At 44.5% G+C, this 17,709-nt stretch overlaps 1 protein-coding gene across 1 annotated transcript in view; it reads right to left on the bottom strand.

Annotated features, from left to right (window-relative positions):
• Positions 1–1,306: 1,306 nt before the first annotated feature.
• Positions 1,307–17,709, bottom strand: part of LOC115100013 — a 90,154-nt gene continuing 73,751 nt past the window's right edge. The window contains exons 24-26 of the mRNA XM_029618145.1: positions 7,252–7,303; positions 5,337–5,403; positions 1,307–1,667 (exon numbers count right to left, since the gene is read on the bottom strand). Of these exons, the coding sequence (XP_029474005.1) occupies positions 1,488–1,667; positions 5,337–5,403; positions 7,252–7,303 (299 nt within the window). The 3' untranslated portion in view covers positions 1,307–1,487. The remainder of the gene's footprint in view (positions 1,668–5,336; positions 5,404–7,251; positions 7,304–17,709) is intronic.

Genomic DNA, 17,709 nt, shown 5'->3' with positions numbered 1-17,709 from the left:
TCTGAGAGAGAAGGTTGTATGTTTAGGAATGTGCATGTGTGTATGAGATAGGAAGATTTGTGTTTGGGAGTGTGTGTATATGAGAGAGGAAGTTGTGTGTTTATGAGTATGTGTGTGTGTGTGTATGAGAGAGGAAGTTGTGTGTTTATGAGTGTGTGTATGAGAGAGGAAGTGTGTTTGGGAGTGTGTGTGTGTGTATAAGATAGGAGACTGTGTTTATGAGGAAGGATGGAGGTGGGTGTATATTAGAAAGGCTTTAGTTGTGATAGAGAGAAAAACTGCATGAGAGAGGCTGAAGTTGATGTCTTTATGAGGATAGTTGAAGTAACATTTTATAAAACAAAGTAGATTAAGGGTGGTGCTTGAAAGCCAAGTAATGAATGGATTGACAAATGACAGTAGTCTCCCCTCCCAAAACATGAAGTTTAGTGGAGTATCCAGTTATCGTCCATGGAAAAGTTGGCCACCCTAATTACATGATACAACTGATATATAAGATTTTTCCTTTCCCTGTGAAATGAACCTGCAGCATTAACAGGCCAATGCAATAAAATGCACTCAGCCTACCACACAGGTTAACCCTCAGTTAGACACTCGTTTTGGATGCGCTAGACTAACTCCTGATGCAATAAGGGGATTAGCGTGTCCAAAACATGCGTCCAAACTTGTGTGTATATTTTGTGTGTGAGTTATCTGCGGCAGGATAAAACGGATGCTCGTATTGAGTGCCTGTTTTCCTAACCCGTGCACAGCTAAGTCTCTTGGGCACTTGATGCTTTTGAGCGCTAGGCACATGCACTTTTTACCTGTTGTGCGTCCTTTTTAATGTTGCAGCTCATTAAAATAAAAGCATCGTGCACCCAGGAGAGATGGATATGCGCACATTACCGCATGTGATATTGCATTGGCTCCTAAATGTTTCTTTTGAGGAAAGACGTAGAATCAACTTGAAACATTAAATGAAAAAAAAAATTTAATTGGCCAAACTATGCGGAAGCTTGAACTTCCAAGTTAAACTATGCCTTAGTATGGGGTTCTGGAAGGAAACTTATATTTTCATCTCCTCCCTCCCCCAACCTCTCCTATCCCCATTGACCTGTGTTGGGACAAAAGACTGTGAGATATGGGGGAGGAAGGGGATGGTTCTGGAAAAGCAAGATCACCAACATTCCAGGAGCGTTAACTGCTCTTGGAATCTTCCACTCACACACACAAACATCCCCCCAACACACACTCTCCCCCTCACACACACACACACACACACACTCTGTGAAACTTGCAGTCTAGTCAAGACACACAGACAAGATAATAGGAAGCTTTAGGGAATTTATTTATTACAGTCAACATGGTTAAAATTGACAAGGCTATGATCAGGAAGAGGAAAATAAGAGAAGGAAAGTAAAAACAAGATCAAAGTACCAAACAAACTTAGGAGCCCTGAAAATACAGCAAGGATCTAATGTATGGGTATACCGGTACAATTTATCCTACAGGGCTGCAGAATGTAATATAAAGGACCCGGACCAAGCTGCATGACTAAGTGTCCATATTCCATTCTTTGAGGTTCCCTGATAGTAGATCACTCCTGGCCATTTTACCACTCTCACTTTTCCTCCAGCATTGGTAAGCATTCCTGCATGGATAGCAGCACGGCAGATGGAGGAATTCTGGTCATAAAGAAAATATTGGAAAATAAAATGAGATTTCATCTTTCTACAAAGATTTTATATCATTTGAGAGTGATTTTATACTGCCCACCTTACTGCAAAGTTTCATGGGTACTTTTTATTCTGCGAACTTTGAACCAGTTTTCAAACTGAAAGTATTGTGCATAGTCTCATTTTGAAAATTATCTAAGGAAAAAGTACTGGCAGACATTTGCACCTCCTTTCTCTGCAGGTACTTTTCCCCACCAATACCATGATTTTAGAAGCCCAGCGCACATCCAAATCAGTAGATATGCACTCATGTCAGGCTGGCACGCACCCACCCTATTTTAAAAGCTGCCAAGATGTGCGCCTATCTCCCCGCATGCGAACATCTCACTCGGTTTTCAAAAGGCATGGGCGGGGTCTGGGCATTCTGGGGTGGAGTATGGGTGGCACCAAAGCAGTAGGCATCCACCCACTTACACACCTGTGTGCACGCACAAGCTCCTTGCCGTGTACCTTTACTTCTGCTAGGAATGAGGTGTAAGTTAAAAAAATTTAAAAACAGAGAGATCTGAGGGGGTTAAGGAGTCTGAGCCAAGAGGGGGAATGGCCAGGCTATTTTAGAACATACGCGCGTATGTTTATTCTTTCAGAAAGTACAAAGACTAGGGGAAATACAATTAAGTAACTAAGTAGCACATTAAAAACAATTAGGAGAAAATATTTTTTTACTCAACGCATAATTAAGCTCAGGAATTTGTTGCCAGAGGACGTGATGAAAGCTGTTAGTATAGCTCAGTTTAAAAAAGATATAGACAAGTTACTGAGGGAAAAGTCCATAAACCATTATTAAGATGGACTTGGGGAAATCCAATGCTTATCCCTGGGATAAGCGGCATGGACTCTATTTACCTTTTGGGATCCTGCCAGGTTCTTGCGACCTGGATTGGCCACTATTGGAAACAGGACACTGAGCCTGAATGAATTTGGTCTGACCCAGTATGGCAAATCTTATGTTCGTATATTCTAACACTCTATAATCTCATCGTTCTGCCAGAGGGGGACAGGGAGAGTAACCCAAATAGTTTTAGGAGTACCCAAGGGGAAGATGAGCCAGTCAGGACTGCCTGAGAACAGAGGATAGTTAGAAAGCAAGTCCCTGGGTCTGAGGACTATAACCAAATTCCCCCTTATTCACAATGAAGAAAAAGGTAAAATATAAAGTAGCCAAGGGAAATTCAGGAGGCTATTTCTTTTCAGGTGCTCAACCTGGGAATCTCAAGCTGAGGGGGAGACTATGTAAAGAAGTGTATATCAAGATCCCTTTAAAAGACCAGGCCCAGACATTTAGCCTGGTCCACTTTAAGGCACAGCCCAGAAGGGAATGCTGGTTCCAGGGTGATCCCTTGAGTGGGGGATTATGAGAGCAGACCCAGGAGGGAACAGATAGGTCTTGGAGTTGGAGGAAGAATGATATACTGCCGAGACTGTGAATGTTTGAAATTTTGATTTCAGCTGCTGAGGAATGCAGGCTGTTTCTGTCATTGTTTTACTCTGAATAAAGCATTTTCTGTGCAGAAAGGCTAGAGTACAGACTATTCTGTTCTCCAGCCCCCATCTAAAGCTCAAGACCACTCGCATGGCAATCACATGCATCTTCTCAATTTTGAAATTTTCAAGCAATTCACCAGAGTAAGCATTTAGACCAGGGGTGCTCAAACTGGTCCCTTGGGCATCGCCCCCCAGCCAGTTGGGTTTTCAAGATATCTCTAATGAATATGCAAGAGATGTATTTGCATGTATTACCTTCTATGTATGCAAATATTTCTCATGCATATTGATAAAGGATAACCTGAAAACCAGACTGGCTGGAGGTGGGAAGCCCAAAGACCTTTTTGAACACTCTTGATTTAGACTTTGATAGCAAGAAAGTTCTTGTATTTCATGATTATTCGGCTAAAGTAGTGTTCTTGCACAGATCATTCTTACTGATATGCACAGTGTTGTTTTCTCAGCAAATCATATTCACCTTGCAGTACCCAGAGAAATTGTGAGGTTTTTTTTTTTTTTTTACAAAGGAGAAGCAACACTCCCAACATTCACCTGATGAAGTTCGAACATTCCTTACTAAACTATTTTTTACCCCTATACACCCCGCCAAGACTCTGTCCAGTCTCCAAACGAGTCATAAGCGCCACCTCGAAACCCACAAAGCCATGGTACACACCAGAACTCAAAACCCTTAAAAATACGCTCAGACTTTGTAATTCGGCACTAAGAACTGCAGCAGACACTTAAAACCCATGTTCTTCCACTACCTGCAAGGGCTGATCATCAAGAGTAATCATTGCCCTGATGCTTCTCATGACAACTTTTGAGGCTGCCTGTCTCTCTTGCCCCAGAATAGTGCTACTGAGCTCCACTCCATTTCCTTCTTGGTGGGTTGTTTGCTTCAAAACACATGGATGAGGGCTGCTGGCCTACCACCTGACTGCTGAAAGGACCAAGGGTATGGATCAGCTTCCCCTTTTCAACCACTTTCCTCTGACTGGAAGAAGGGGTCCTCAGGCTAGTGCTGCACTCTCAAACTTAGAGGAACTTGAAATCCTGACCTATTTGCATGTTCTGACTAAGAAAGGAATGAGCAATGCCTCCAGTGAGCAAAAACATGCATATAAGAATATTCCCTCTCAGAAGAATGACTGTAATATATTCCTATGCATAACTACAGTTATTATGCAAAGCTGTTATTCTGAAGTTTCATGATACAACTTCAGGAGGTTGATGTTCAAAAAGGTTTGTCCAGCTAACAAACCCCAAGATTTGAATTTCCTGTCCTGTTAGTATTTAACCTGCTAAAAAGGAGGTAGCACAAGGGTGTTCCTGGGGCCTGTCTAAATTTTATCTGGCTAGTGCTCATTCAGCACTAACTGGATATTTAGTTAACTGTGGTCAGAAAAATTGCTTTTCTTAAGTTAGCTGGATAACTAAAAAACAAAAGAAAACCCAGAAGGAACCAAACTGCCCTCTGCTTACCAATATTCTGCAAAATTGTAGTCCACTTTCCTGCCCACAATACCTTTACAGTTTGTCAGGCCAAGTGGTACTGATCCCTCCCCATCATCTACCTTCAAAAGACTGTGACCAAAAATCTTCCCCCACTGTACACCCAAAGTGCCCCCAAAACAGAGCAGGAAGAGTCGAGGGTCTTACCTCCTGGCTGGTACTGTATTTAGTATTAATTTATCACTGCCAGTGAATCAGCCAATCCCCATTCAGAACAGTAATGAATATAGATTGGCTCCTTCACTGTCAGTGAGTACTGAATGGAGAACGTTCTCTTCCCTGAAAGGAACGGGGGATTTTGGCACAATGTCAAAGCACTGTGCCAAAAATCTCCACGCCTTCAAAACGTTAGGGGAAGTGGGGCAGGGAGGACTTAGTGCCCCCTGGCTTGACCATTTTAAAAGATAGTAGGGGATGGGAAGCTGTTGAACTGCTTGTTTTTTTCTTTAAATATTCGGGAAGCCAATGAGTGTCAAAGTTACGCAGACAACTTATTGACTTTACCTGTGTAAATTTAGTCAAGGATATTCAGTGGAACAGTTATCCAGCTTACTGAATGTTGACCAGTAGAGGAAAGTCATGCATTGGACCTACACATCGGGCATGCTGTAAACTTACATCAGTGTAGATGCCCGTTCCCCACACGTTTATATCCAGAAGCAGACATCCAGCTGGGCAAGAAACACTAAATGTAAGAGAGAATTAAAGATAGAAGAGTCAGTACAACAGGCATTTCCTTGGAGTGGACAGAATGAAATACAAAAGGATGTCAGAAAATATGAGAGGATCTGCTGAGCAATATTCTCTTTTGTCATCATAAAGATTGGTAATTGAGTTTATGCAGAATCAAAGCAGAGGTCAAACTTAAGCAAGTTGTCTTCAGGGAAAGAAGCCTCTGCAAAGGTGAATTTTTAGCCCACCCTTTCCATTCATGCTCAAGGCATTACAGCATTATTAGTAATTCAGGTACAAAATGATGGCAAGGAATTTGAAATCTATCAGTGAATATAGTTTCATGTGAATTTAATATTTTTTTCCACTGCTTAAGAGAAGAGTAATATTCTTTATATTGAGACCTACAGCTCTAGTAAATACAGGAAGGTCCACTCTGAATTGGGGAAGCCTGTTTTCCAGGATGGGTATAAGCATGAATCTAAAATATTTCCCCTGTAAAAATCCTCATGTCCCCAGGTCTCCACCTGATGGTCCTAGATCCTTGCCCTGGGTTTCTAACTAAAGAGACAGACTATTCTTTGCAGGACCTCCCTCTAAGGCTGTCTGTGATAGTTCGATCCTTATCCAGAATAGGGGATCAAGCCCTTAAGAGAGTGTGATCATTTTAGGTTAGCCTTTGAGGGGTGAAGAGCTAATTTTGATTCCCCGGCTGCTGAGTTAGAACCTGTTACTGTACTTGGGGTTTCTTTATGTACAGGAGATTCTTGACAAAGCACTGCCTGCCTGTGAGGATCTGCCTCCCTTCTTTAGAAGACAGACTTTGTTGAGATTTTGCTTGCTTTGAGTATATTCGCTGGAGGTGAGACCCTGAGCCGTTCTTGGTGATGGACAGTCCCCAGATCGTGAGGCCAGGCAGCTGAAGACTGCTAGTCTCTGCCCCATCAATTGAAGGAGGAGCTGCAATGACAATGTTCATCCCAGAGTTGTTTTGTGACTTTGCAAGTATTTGTTTTTCTCTTTTGTCAGTGAATAGGTTTGTATCACCCTTCCTCACAGAGGAGTTGGGGCTATAAGAGCCTGATTAATTCAATCTTCAGACCTTTCCTCCAGAGAAGTCATAGCTTGCAGGAGTTTGGGAAGAAGGAGAAGGATTGGAAACTCGCAAAGGGATTTCCACCATATGGGACTCAGGACGCAGGCTTGGGTGAAGAGGACTAAACTTTGAGGACTCAGGTAGGATTTTTCCGGAAGTAAGGGCATCCCCTCATCTATAAGATTTCCCTGGACCACTGGGACAGTTTATGCACTCAGTACATGAGTAATAAGCCTCATCCTAAGGAATTTGAGATTAAGGACACCCACACAGATAGAGGAGGTAATCAAGTTCAATGGAATAAAACATTTGTGTCAGTTTACAGCTGTGTTGTTTGTTCACTATCTACATTTGTTTTATTGTTGAAGAATCACATTAAATTTTCATTGAAACCTACACCCTTGTCCAGCCTGTCTATTTCAGCAGCACAGCATCATTGAGCAAAAGAGAGAGACACTGTCATGCAGACACACTCGGAGAAGGAAAATCATACCACTGCCTTCCCCACAGAAAAGGAATTACCCCTTGGGTCCCTGAGAGTTGGGAAAGAAGCACATTAATTAGCCCCAGAACTAAAGACTTTTCTGGACTTCCTGGAAATCGTAAACATCACCAAAAACAAGTTACAATGGTATGGAAAGCATACCAAACACAAAAGTTATTGAGGGGACCCACACACATGCACACAAAAAGTGATCTCATCAGCCTTCTTTTCTTTCTGAAAGTAGGCTAAAGGGAAATATTTGAAATGGGAGTGATACTCACTTGGTTGTAGATGTGCTTAATTGTCTCGATTGTGTAGAACACTGAACAACAACTGAATAAAAGAAAGAAAACAAAATTTATGCAGTTTTGCAAATCATGTTTGCTTCATAACATTTATTAGCGGAAGCGGCAGCTGTCAGCAGGTCTGACAGCCGACGCTTAATTTTACCGGCGTCAGTTGTCGAACCCGCTGACAGCCACGGGTTCGGAAAATGGACACCGGCAAAACTGAGCGTCCATTTTCCAACCAGCGGGCAGATTTTGTTTTTTTTTTATTTTTGGGGCCTCCGACTTAATATCGCTATGATATTAAGTCAGAGGGTGTACAGAAAAGCAGTTTTTTCTGCTTTTCTGTAAACTTGCCTGGTGCCATCTGAAATTAACGCCTGCTTTGGGCTGCACATTTTACTTTCTGTATTTCAGGTCAGTAACTAATAGGCTCATCAACATGCATTTGCATGTGATGAGCGCTATTAGTTTCAGGGGGGGTTGCCCGCGCGTTTGACGCGCTACTATTACCCCTGATACAGTAAGGGGTAATAGCGCGTGGAAAACGCGCGGGCAACCCCCCTGAAACTAATAGTGCTCATCACATGCAAATGCATGTTGATGAGCCTATTAGTTACTGACCCGAAATACAGAAAGTAAAATGTGCAGCCCAAAGCAGGCGTTGCAAAATGACATCATGCTCTGTTGGAACCAATCAGATTCTAAAGCAGAAGAAGTAATTTCTGGTATGGCTTCTAACGTGGCTGCTGCCACAGGTTCTGATGGATTTAAGAGGAACAGTTTACAGTTTTGATATCAATGAATTTAGAGTGCATTTTGAATTGGTACAAGATCATTATTACAGTTCGTTGAAGGTATATTTGCCATTTTACATACTGCACACTATTACAGAACTTTCTTTTTTAGCCTTAGATGTGGCTATGTTTTCAGGGAACAAGATACGAACCTAAGAGGCTTTAATGGAGGTGTTGCTACATTAATGCAAATTCAGAAATAAATTGAAGTGAAATCTTATGAATTCTAGAGAATGTTACCAGAAGATGGAGATGAACTCCGAGTGGTGCATGCATTTGTGGAAGCTGAGCGACATAATACAAAGGAGCCGGACCAGATTCCATAACTGATTGTTGTGTGGGCTATTTATTTATACTTATTTAAAATACTTATAGCCAGCTGATCTATAATTCTCAGTGCTTGCTTCTTCTTCCAACTCTATAACCCTCAAAATTTAAAGAAAGAGATGCAGCCACAACATGTGCAGGGTTAGGAGACTGTTCCCTCCTAACTCCATGATTGCTCCGCCTTGTCCTGAACCTTTACAATACAAGTAGTCCATTTAAGCCCTGCTGTTGAGCCTTGAGAAAGACACCGAAACTAAAGTCTGCATAGAAATATTTATTGTGGACAAACATGGCTGCAGCATGCAGCAGATAACTTAGTCATCGTAAACATAATTAACAGTTGGGCGTGAGGATCGCCTGGTAACATGCCTACCTGGTGCGAAGGTGGCGGACCTCACGCGTCACCTAGATAGGATTTTAGACAGTGCTCGGGAGGAGCCAGCTGTCGTGGTACACATGGGCACCAACGACATAGGAAAATGTGGGAGGGAGGTTCTGGAAGCCAAATTTAGAGTCTTAGGTAGAAAGATTAAATCCAGAACCTCCAGGGTAGCATTCTCTGAAATGCTCCCTGTTCCACGCGCAGGTCCCCAGAGGCAGGCAGAGCTCCGGAGTCTCAATGCGTGGATGAGACGATGGTGCAAGGAAGAGGGATTCAGTTTTGTTAGGAACTGGGGAACCTTTTGGGGAAGGGGGAGTCTCTTCCGAAGGGATGGGCTCCACCTTAACCAGGGTGGAACCAGACTGCTGGCGCTAACCTTTAAAAAGGAGATAGAGCAGCTTTTAAACTAGAACAAAGGGAAAGCCGACAGTCGCTCAGCAGCGCATGGTTCGGAGAGAGGTATCTTTAAAGGATACTAATGATGCATTAGAATTAGGGAATCCCGACAGTGAGGTTCCAATAATTAGAAAAGTAGTCCAAGTGCCTGTAACTAAAAACTCACCTGAGCTAAAAATTCTAACTTATCCCTATCAATTAAAAAGCAGAATGAACATACAAACAAAAAACAAACTTTGAAATGTTTGTATGCTAATGCCAGAAGTCTAAGAAGTAAGATGGGAGAATTAGAATGTATAGCAGTAAATGATGACATAGACTTAATTGGCATCTCAGAGACATGGTGGAAAGAGGATAACCAATGGGACAGTGCTATACCGGGGTACAAATTATATCGCAATGACAGAGAGGAGCAGTCGGGAGGAGGTGTGGCGCTTTATGTCCGGGATGGCATAGAGTCCAACAGGATAAACATCCTGCATGAGACTAAATACAAAATTGAATCTTTATGGGTAGAAATCCCTGTGTATCAGGGAAGACTACAGTGATAGGGGTATACTACCGTCCACCTGGTCAAGATGGTGAGATGGACAGTGAAATGCTAAGAGAAATTAGGGAAGCTAACCAAATTGGTAGTGCAGTAATAATGGGAGACTTCAATTACCCCAATATAGACTGGGTAAATGTATCATCGGGTCACGCTAGAGAGATAACGTTCCTGGATGGAATAAATGATAGCTTTATGGAGCAATTGGTTCAGGAACCGACGAGAGAGGGAGCAATTTTAGATCTAATTCTCAGTGGAGCACAGGACTTGGTGAGAGAGGTAACGGTGGTGGGGCCACTTGGAAATAGTGATCATAATATGATCAAATTTGATTTAATGACTGGAAAAGGAACAGTGTGCAAATCCAAGGCTCTCGTGCTAACTTTCAAAAGGGAAACTTTGATAAAATGAGAAAAATTGTTAGAAAAAAACTGAAAGGAGCAGCTACAAAAGTAAAAAATGTCCAAGAGGCGTGGTCATTGTTAAAAAATACCATTCTAGAAGCACAGTCCAGATGTATTCCACACATTAAGAAAGGTGGAAAGAAGGCAAAACGATTACCGGCATGGTTAAAAGGGGAGGTGAAAGAAGCTATTTTAGCCAAAAGATCTTCATTCAAAAATTGGAAGAAGGATCCAACAGAAGAAAATAGGATAAAGCATAAACATTGGCAAGTTAAATGTAAGACATTGATAAGACAGGCTAAGAGAGAATTTGAAAAGAAGTTGGCTGTAGAGGCAAAAACTCACAGTAAAAACTTTTTTAAATATATCCGAAGCAGAAAGCCTGTGAGGGAGTCAGTTGGACCGTTAGATGATCGAGGGGTTAAAGGGGCACTTAGAGAAGATAAGGCCATCGCGGAAAGATTAAATTATTTCTTTGCTTCGGTGTTTACTGAAGAGGATGTTGGGGAGGTACCCGTAATGGAGAAGGTTTTCATGGGTAATGATTCAGATGGACTGAATCAAATCACGGTGAACCTAGAAGATGTGGTAGGCCTGATTGACAAACTGAAGAGTAGTAAATCACCTGGACCGGATGGTATACACCCCAGAGTTCTGAAGGAACTAAAAAATGAAATTTCAGACCTATTAGTAAAAATTTGTAACTTATCATTAAAATCATCCATTGTACCTGAAGACTGGAGGATAGCAAATGTAACCCCAATATTTAAAAAGGGCTCCAGGGGCGATCCGGGAAACTACAGACCGGTTAGCCTGACTTCAGTGCCAGGAAAAATAGTGGAAAGTGTTCTAAACATCAAAATCACAGAACATATAGAAAGACATGGTTTAATGGAACAAAGTCAGCATGGCTTTACCCAGGGCAAGTCTTGCCTCACAAATCTGCTTCACTTTTTTGAAGGAGTTAATAAACATGTGGATAAAGGTGAACCGGTAGATATAGTATACTTGGATTTTCAGAAGGCGTTTGACAAAGTTCCTCATGAGAGGCTTCTAGGAAAAGTAAAAAGTAATGGGATAGGTGGCGATGTCCTTTCGTGGATTGCAAACTGGCTAAAAGACAGGAAACAGAGAGTAGGATTAAATGGGCAATTTTCTCAGTGGAAGGGAGTGGACAGTGGAGTGCCTCAGGGATCTGTATTGGGACCCTTACTGTTCAATATATTTATAAATGATCTGGAAAGAAATACAACGAGTGAGATAATCAAATTTGCAGATGACACAAAATTGTGCAGAGTAGTTAAATCACAAGCAGATTGTGATAAATTGCAGGAAGACCTTGTGAGACTGGAAAATTGGGCATCCAAATGGCAGATGAAATTTAATGTGGATAAGTGCAAGGTGATGCATATAGGGAAAAATAACCCATGCTATAATTACACGATGTTGGGTTCCATATTAGGTGCTACAACCCAAGAAGAGATCTAGGTGTCATAGTGGATAACACATTGAAATCGTCGGTTCAGTGTGCTGCGGCAGTCAAAAAAGCAAACAGAATGTTGGGAATTATTAGAAAAGGAATGATGAATAAAACGGAAAATGTCATAATGCCTCTGTATCGCTCCATGGTGAGACCGCACCTTGAATACTGTGTACAATTCTGGTCGCCGCATCTCAAAAAGATATAATTGCGATGGAGAAGGTACAGAGAAGGGCTACCAAAATGATAAGGGGAATGGAACAACTCCCCTATGAGGAAAGACTAAAGAGGTTAGGATTTTCAGCTTGGAGAAGAGACGACTGAGGGGGGATATGATAGAGGTGTTTAAAATCATGAGAGGTCTAGAACGGGTAGATGTGAATCGGTTATTTACTCTTTCGGATAGTAGAAGGACTAGGGGACACTCCATGAAGTTAGCATGGGGCACATTTAAAACTAATCGGAGAAAGTTCTTTTTTACTCAACGCACAATTAAACTCTGGAATTTGTTGCCAGAGAATGTGGTTCGTGCAGTTAGTATAGCTGTGTTTAAAAAAGGATTGGATAAGTTCTTGGAGGAGAAGTCCATTACCTGCTATTAAGTTCACTTAGAGAATAGCCACTGCCATTAGCAATGGTTACATGGAATAGACTTAGTTTTTGGGTACTTGCCAGGTTCTTATGGCCTGGATTGGCCACTGTTGGAAACAGGATGCTGGGCTTGATGGACCCTTGGTCTGACCCAGTATGGCATTTTCTTATGTTCTTATGTTCTTAATACAACATTGTAACTGCAGGCTTAAACGGCCTAGCCAATATACTGTATGCATAGGCATACCCACTAACATCCCCAGGGGACCAGTGTTATGTAGTTGCCAACTAAGCCATTGACAGGAGCATTCACATAATTAAGTATATATAAAATATATACCCCTAACTGATGAAATCTTTTCAGCTGAGTGGTTTGCTGGCAATCCCAATTCCCCCAATCCATAAAAGATTGGAGGCCCAGGCTGAGCGCTGCTCAAATGTTGCCACCCTCCAGAGTCACCAATTCCACCGTCAAAGCAAAAGTGTCCTGCTGCATTAATCAAAACCCCGCCCCCTTCCAACTGGTGGATTGTGATACTTTGCCGCAGGCATTAGACCCACCCTTGCAGAGGCCACTACTGTGCCTCATTAGCGTATGATGACATTAATATGCTGGTCATCCCACCACTAGCCCTTGGTAATGAATCCTCATTTGCTTGGGGCTCCCCCATCCATGAGAGCAAAATGTGGTGTGGGGCCATGCCCAAGTGTTCACCGAATGGCCTGGTTTTTGCTCTGATGTGAGCTCATTGCACGAAAGAGTGCCAACGGTCCAAATATGGTGCATTCGGGAACACAGGCTGGAACAGAAGAAGAGATATTAACGGGCTGCTAATCCTGAAAGTATGCTGATGGCCACCCATATGCTCGATATTGTTGCGTTTGCTGGCCACGGAGCCCCGTGGTTGGCCTCACTCACCCGCCACCGCACCACGATAGAAGCAGGCCCGGGTTCCCTGGCAGCGGCAGAGAGCCGCTGCCAACTCAGCGTTTCTTCTTTGGCCCCGAGCCGCCAGCCCAACGCCGCAAATTCTGCGGGCCTGAGCTGCCAGGCTGACGCTGCTGGCCTCTCCTTCTCTGCAGCTGGGACGCCGCCGACTTCCTCCTGCATTGGGTGTCCTCCTAGGTGCGCGTGCACACCTCTCTCTCTGCTATTTAAAGGGCCCACAGCAGGAAAGTGTTGCCGGCCCTTCCTGATGAAATCACCACCCAGGGAATATATAAGGCTAGACCCTGCTTCCAGCCTTTGCATTGGCAATAGGTCTCCTTGCTCCTGTGAAGTGTATTGCCGTTCCTGAGTTCCTTCCTTTGTTCCTCGGGCTGATCTTGGCTTTGACTTGGACTGGACCTGACCACGAGCTATGCCGCCTGCCATGACCCTTGCCAGGATCCCGACCTCGTACTTCACTGCCTGTTCCTGAACTTGGCCTGCACCTCAGCATCTCCTCTTCCTCCTGGACTGCAGAGGCCCCATGTAAGTCCAGCCGGCCCCGGCACCCGAGGGCTCAACCTATGGGAAACGTGGGCTGGTAGTGGTGAAACTCCAGCGGGGTCTCTGCTTTCCATCTGCCTCGCCTACCGATGGTGGGGACCTGTGGGGCTCCTCCCCACAGGTAGTGCCAACTCCCTCTCAGTGCAAGAGTCCACCAGCATAACAGATACCTTTGGGAGTGCCACCTGCCCACTGCCATTGTTGCCTTTCAGGGCTGCAGCTGTAGTTGCCGCCCCATCTGGAAAGAATGGGTCGAGAAACGAGTGCAGATACATGCCGCTTTTAGGGCAACTGCAGTACTTTAGAGAATTGGTAGCAGCAGGGCCGGTGTAAGGGTATTAGGCACCCTAGGCGAATCTTCTGCCTTGCGTCTGCCCCCCTCTGCTGCTCATGGCTTGCCGAGCCTCTACTCCTCTCGGCCATGAGTGGGATGGGCTCGGCTTGTGGCCCCACATGACTGCTCTTTGCCACCCCCTAACGGCTGGCACCCTAGGCGACCGGCTAGTTTGCCTATGGGGACGCGCCGGTCCTGGTTAGCATGAGAGAGATTGGAAATCTCTGTGTATTAGCAGCACACTGCTAGCGGGTACCCAGAGCATCTCACGCCGAAGTGCAACAACTGGAACAGGAAGTCCATAAGAGTGAAGCGGATTCAGCAACGAGGGAACTCCTTGCTAACTCCTCAGTAGGCAGGGCCAGCCAGCTTAAGTGAAGACCTCATCCAGAGGGGATGCCCACGAGGTTCCCGCCATGACTTGTACAAGACTGGCCCGTGCGCACGTGCCTAAGTAATCCCTGAGGCAAGATGGCGGTCAGCAGCGCCCACGCCGTCCCGGGAACGCCAGGCAGGTCGGCGGTAGCTGGCGGAGGCCACCACTCTTCCCATTGAAGACAAGGCAGCAAAGAAAGAGGTGAGCATTAGGGGTCACAGCCGTCTGCGACCGACGGGCGTAACACCCTGCTGCAAAGACAAATGCTGCAAAAGGAGATAAGCTGTCAATCTCCACCCCAAACGTACAGTGATTTGTTTGGAAGCCCGTTAGTCTGTCATGCATCAGAACCTGTCCTACCAAGCAAACTGACATAACATCTCTGGTGCTTCCATATGATATGTTAATGAGAAACCGACATGACAAGGAAGGAAGAAAGAAATGCCTGCCTCTCTTATGGCTTTGCTTGCATTTTCCCTTCCTTTACGGTTGATTTTTATTTTTTGTTAGGTTTCTGGCATGAAACCCTGAATGAGCACTAGTTGAGCACATTGCAACCCCCAGCTGCTGCTGGGCTGCTGGACTGCCAACCCCCCCATTCAGATTCCCCATGGTGGTCCCTTCTCCATAGTTTAAATTGTACCTCTGATAGACCCCACCTGCTGGGTGCACCATATGTCCTGCATCGGAATGTGACCATGTCAGTAGATTCTAAACGGGGAACCGATTCCGCCCCTACCTGCAGCGAGACACGTGGCCTGAACTGGGTCCTAAGCCAGCTGACTAAACTGCTAATGATGTGCCCTCTATGCTAGGTTGCCTCTGCGGACTTTCGGTCGCATCCCTCATCCCGCTGGCTTGAACCCTTTCTTTTGAGCGGCACCGCCAGCCATACGGGACTGTCAGTTCACCAACGCTACATGCACACCATGTTGCCCACTGATTCGGGGCCGCCTATTGCTTTCCACCCCCCCTCCCCTTTCCGTTTGCCTCTGAGGGCCATGGCTGAAGGCATGGCTTGCCGACTTCTACCCCACAGCCCCACCTGCTGCACCACTTGGGCAAGCCATCCTGCCAAACCACCATCGCACTGAAACTTGGGCCCTCACGTAAAAAAGCTGCACACCCACCTTGGTCACACTTCCAACCCCCCCCCAAGCATACCATTGAGCTTTCTCCCACCACTATCCCTGCAGATGCACTATCCCAGCCGATGCACTTTTTTAAAATTATATAAATTGGCTGTCCAAAATGCTGATGCAGCACCTAAATTACTTGGATCACCGGAGGTAGCTGCAAAGCGACTTGGAAGCACAGAGCAGGTTAGCTTCTCTGCAGAAAATTTCTGGGGCTTCGCTGAGCCTTGAAGCTGGGAAGGAAAGATGCTTCCAAGTCCCTGCCTCTTCCTTTTAACCTGACCCCGCCCACTCCCGCCCATTCTTGATGTCTTCCTTATTCATCTTCCTTTTACCCACCTCCTCATAACCTGACCCTCCCATTTCCTATCCCCTCTCCTTTTCCCTGAGTCCTGTTGCCAATCTTCTCCCTGCCCATGCCCAAAGCCAGTCCCCCCTGTCCACAGGGAACATCCCCCCACCCATGTTGTTGTGCTCACTACCTAACAAATATCACAGTCCCTTAGCATCCTGAGGCCACCCTACCACTACGGAATTTAACGCAAAGTCTGCGACTATCCTTCTGCTCCTCACTTGAAACTTCTCCACCCATCCTGTCTCCTACCAAGCTCCAGCTGGGAGCATGGTAAATTCCTGGCCACTTCCAGTATTTATTTGGCCATAACACTGGAAGCATATGCTAATGACATTGCTGTCAGAGCAAGCTTTGGAACTCTTCCAATAAAGGCCAAAATAGCCACCAGTATTCTGCTTTTCTTATGTCCACTTAAGCCTAGCTTTTTCACCAGGCCTGCTCCTCCTAGCTGGCCTCTCACTCATGTGAACTACAGCCTTTTCCTTAGATCACCATTCCTTATCAACACAGTATATTTATGCTACAAATTTCCCCATGCCCTGTGGAATAATGTCATGTATGGTATATAGAGCACTGTCTTTAATTTATAAATTAGGACATCTTGAACTTCCTTCTTCCAACGTCTCCAGCTATGTGATTTATTTTGACTTCTCTGTCCTGCAGCTTGCAGAACTCTCATGCACAACATGTCTTTGCAAAGGTTCTATTATTATTTTCTGTTCCTCCCTCTAGCCACCCCTCTTCATGATATCAGCCCTACACTGTAAATTGCTTGCTCTGCCCTTTTAGTCCTGCAGATTTAATCCTCTCAGCTAGCTTAATGTTGTTTTTTTTTGTAATTGTTTATTTTCCTTCACAGCCAACAAAAAACTAAACAGCAAGATATCTGTAATTGTACAAACATGTGTTGTGAACAATATATATAAACCCTCAATTGAATATATCACACTCCTGTACATAATTTCAATATAATAAAACACTCCTTGAAATTATATCTTGTCTCTGCTATCCATTTACTTTTCAATTTACCCCCCTTAGACAAACCCCATCCTCCCTCCCTTCCTTCTTCCTCCCCCCTCCCCTCCCCCACCCTGAAGGCCTACTATTTAGTAGGTCTGGTGGTTGTAGTGGTTACATTATGTGTGTCTTTCCATAGGCAGTATGGGTTCCATATCGCATGGAATTTCTGTACCTTTTGATTCCTTATGGCAGTGAGGTGCCCCATCTGGTAGACTCTGGCCACTCGGTTAAGTATGTTCAAAAGATTAAGTGTTTGTACATTCTTCCACATGTATGCTATTTCACAACGTGTCGCTATCAAATCTGTGACACCAATAGTTTCTGTGAGTCTTCTATGGTATCATCAATCATGCTTAACAAGCAAAGTTTAGGGGGTTCGTGTCATGCGGGCGCCCAGTACTTCAAAAAGGTGTTCCAGCATACAAGCCCATGTTTTCACCACCTTAGGGCAAGTCCACCATATATGAAAGAAGGTACCTTTCTCTCCACACTGCCTCCAACACATGGGACTGGTTCTATTATTCAATTTGTGAAGGCATTCGGGTGATATATACCACCTATATAGCAGCTTATAACCATTTTCTTTAATGGTGGCTGATATCGAACTCCTGCTCGTATGTGTGCGGCATAGGTCCCACTCTATTTTTGAGAGCTCAACCCTGAGGTCCGCTTACCATCATAGTTGGTGGGTCATTTTAATTTTGGGGCCACTATTGATAACCATACACAGTCTTGTGATTGGGCGATTTAGCGGGCTAATCTGTTCACACAAGGATTCAAACTTTGTCCTCTTGATAAGGAAAGCCGATGATGCC

Source organism: Rhinatrema bivittatum, chromosome 10, assembly GCF_901001135.1.
Source record: "Rhinatrema bivittatum chromosome 10, aRhiBiv1.1, whole genome shotgun sequence".
Lineage (NCBI taxonomy): Eukaryota > Metazoa > Chordata > Amphibia > Gymnophiona > Rhinatrematidae > Rhinatrema > Rhinatrema bivittatum.
This window is presented reverse-complemented; position numbering and strand designations above follow the sequence as displayed.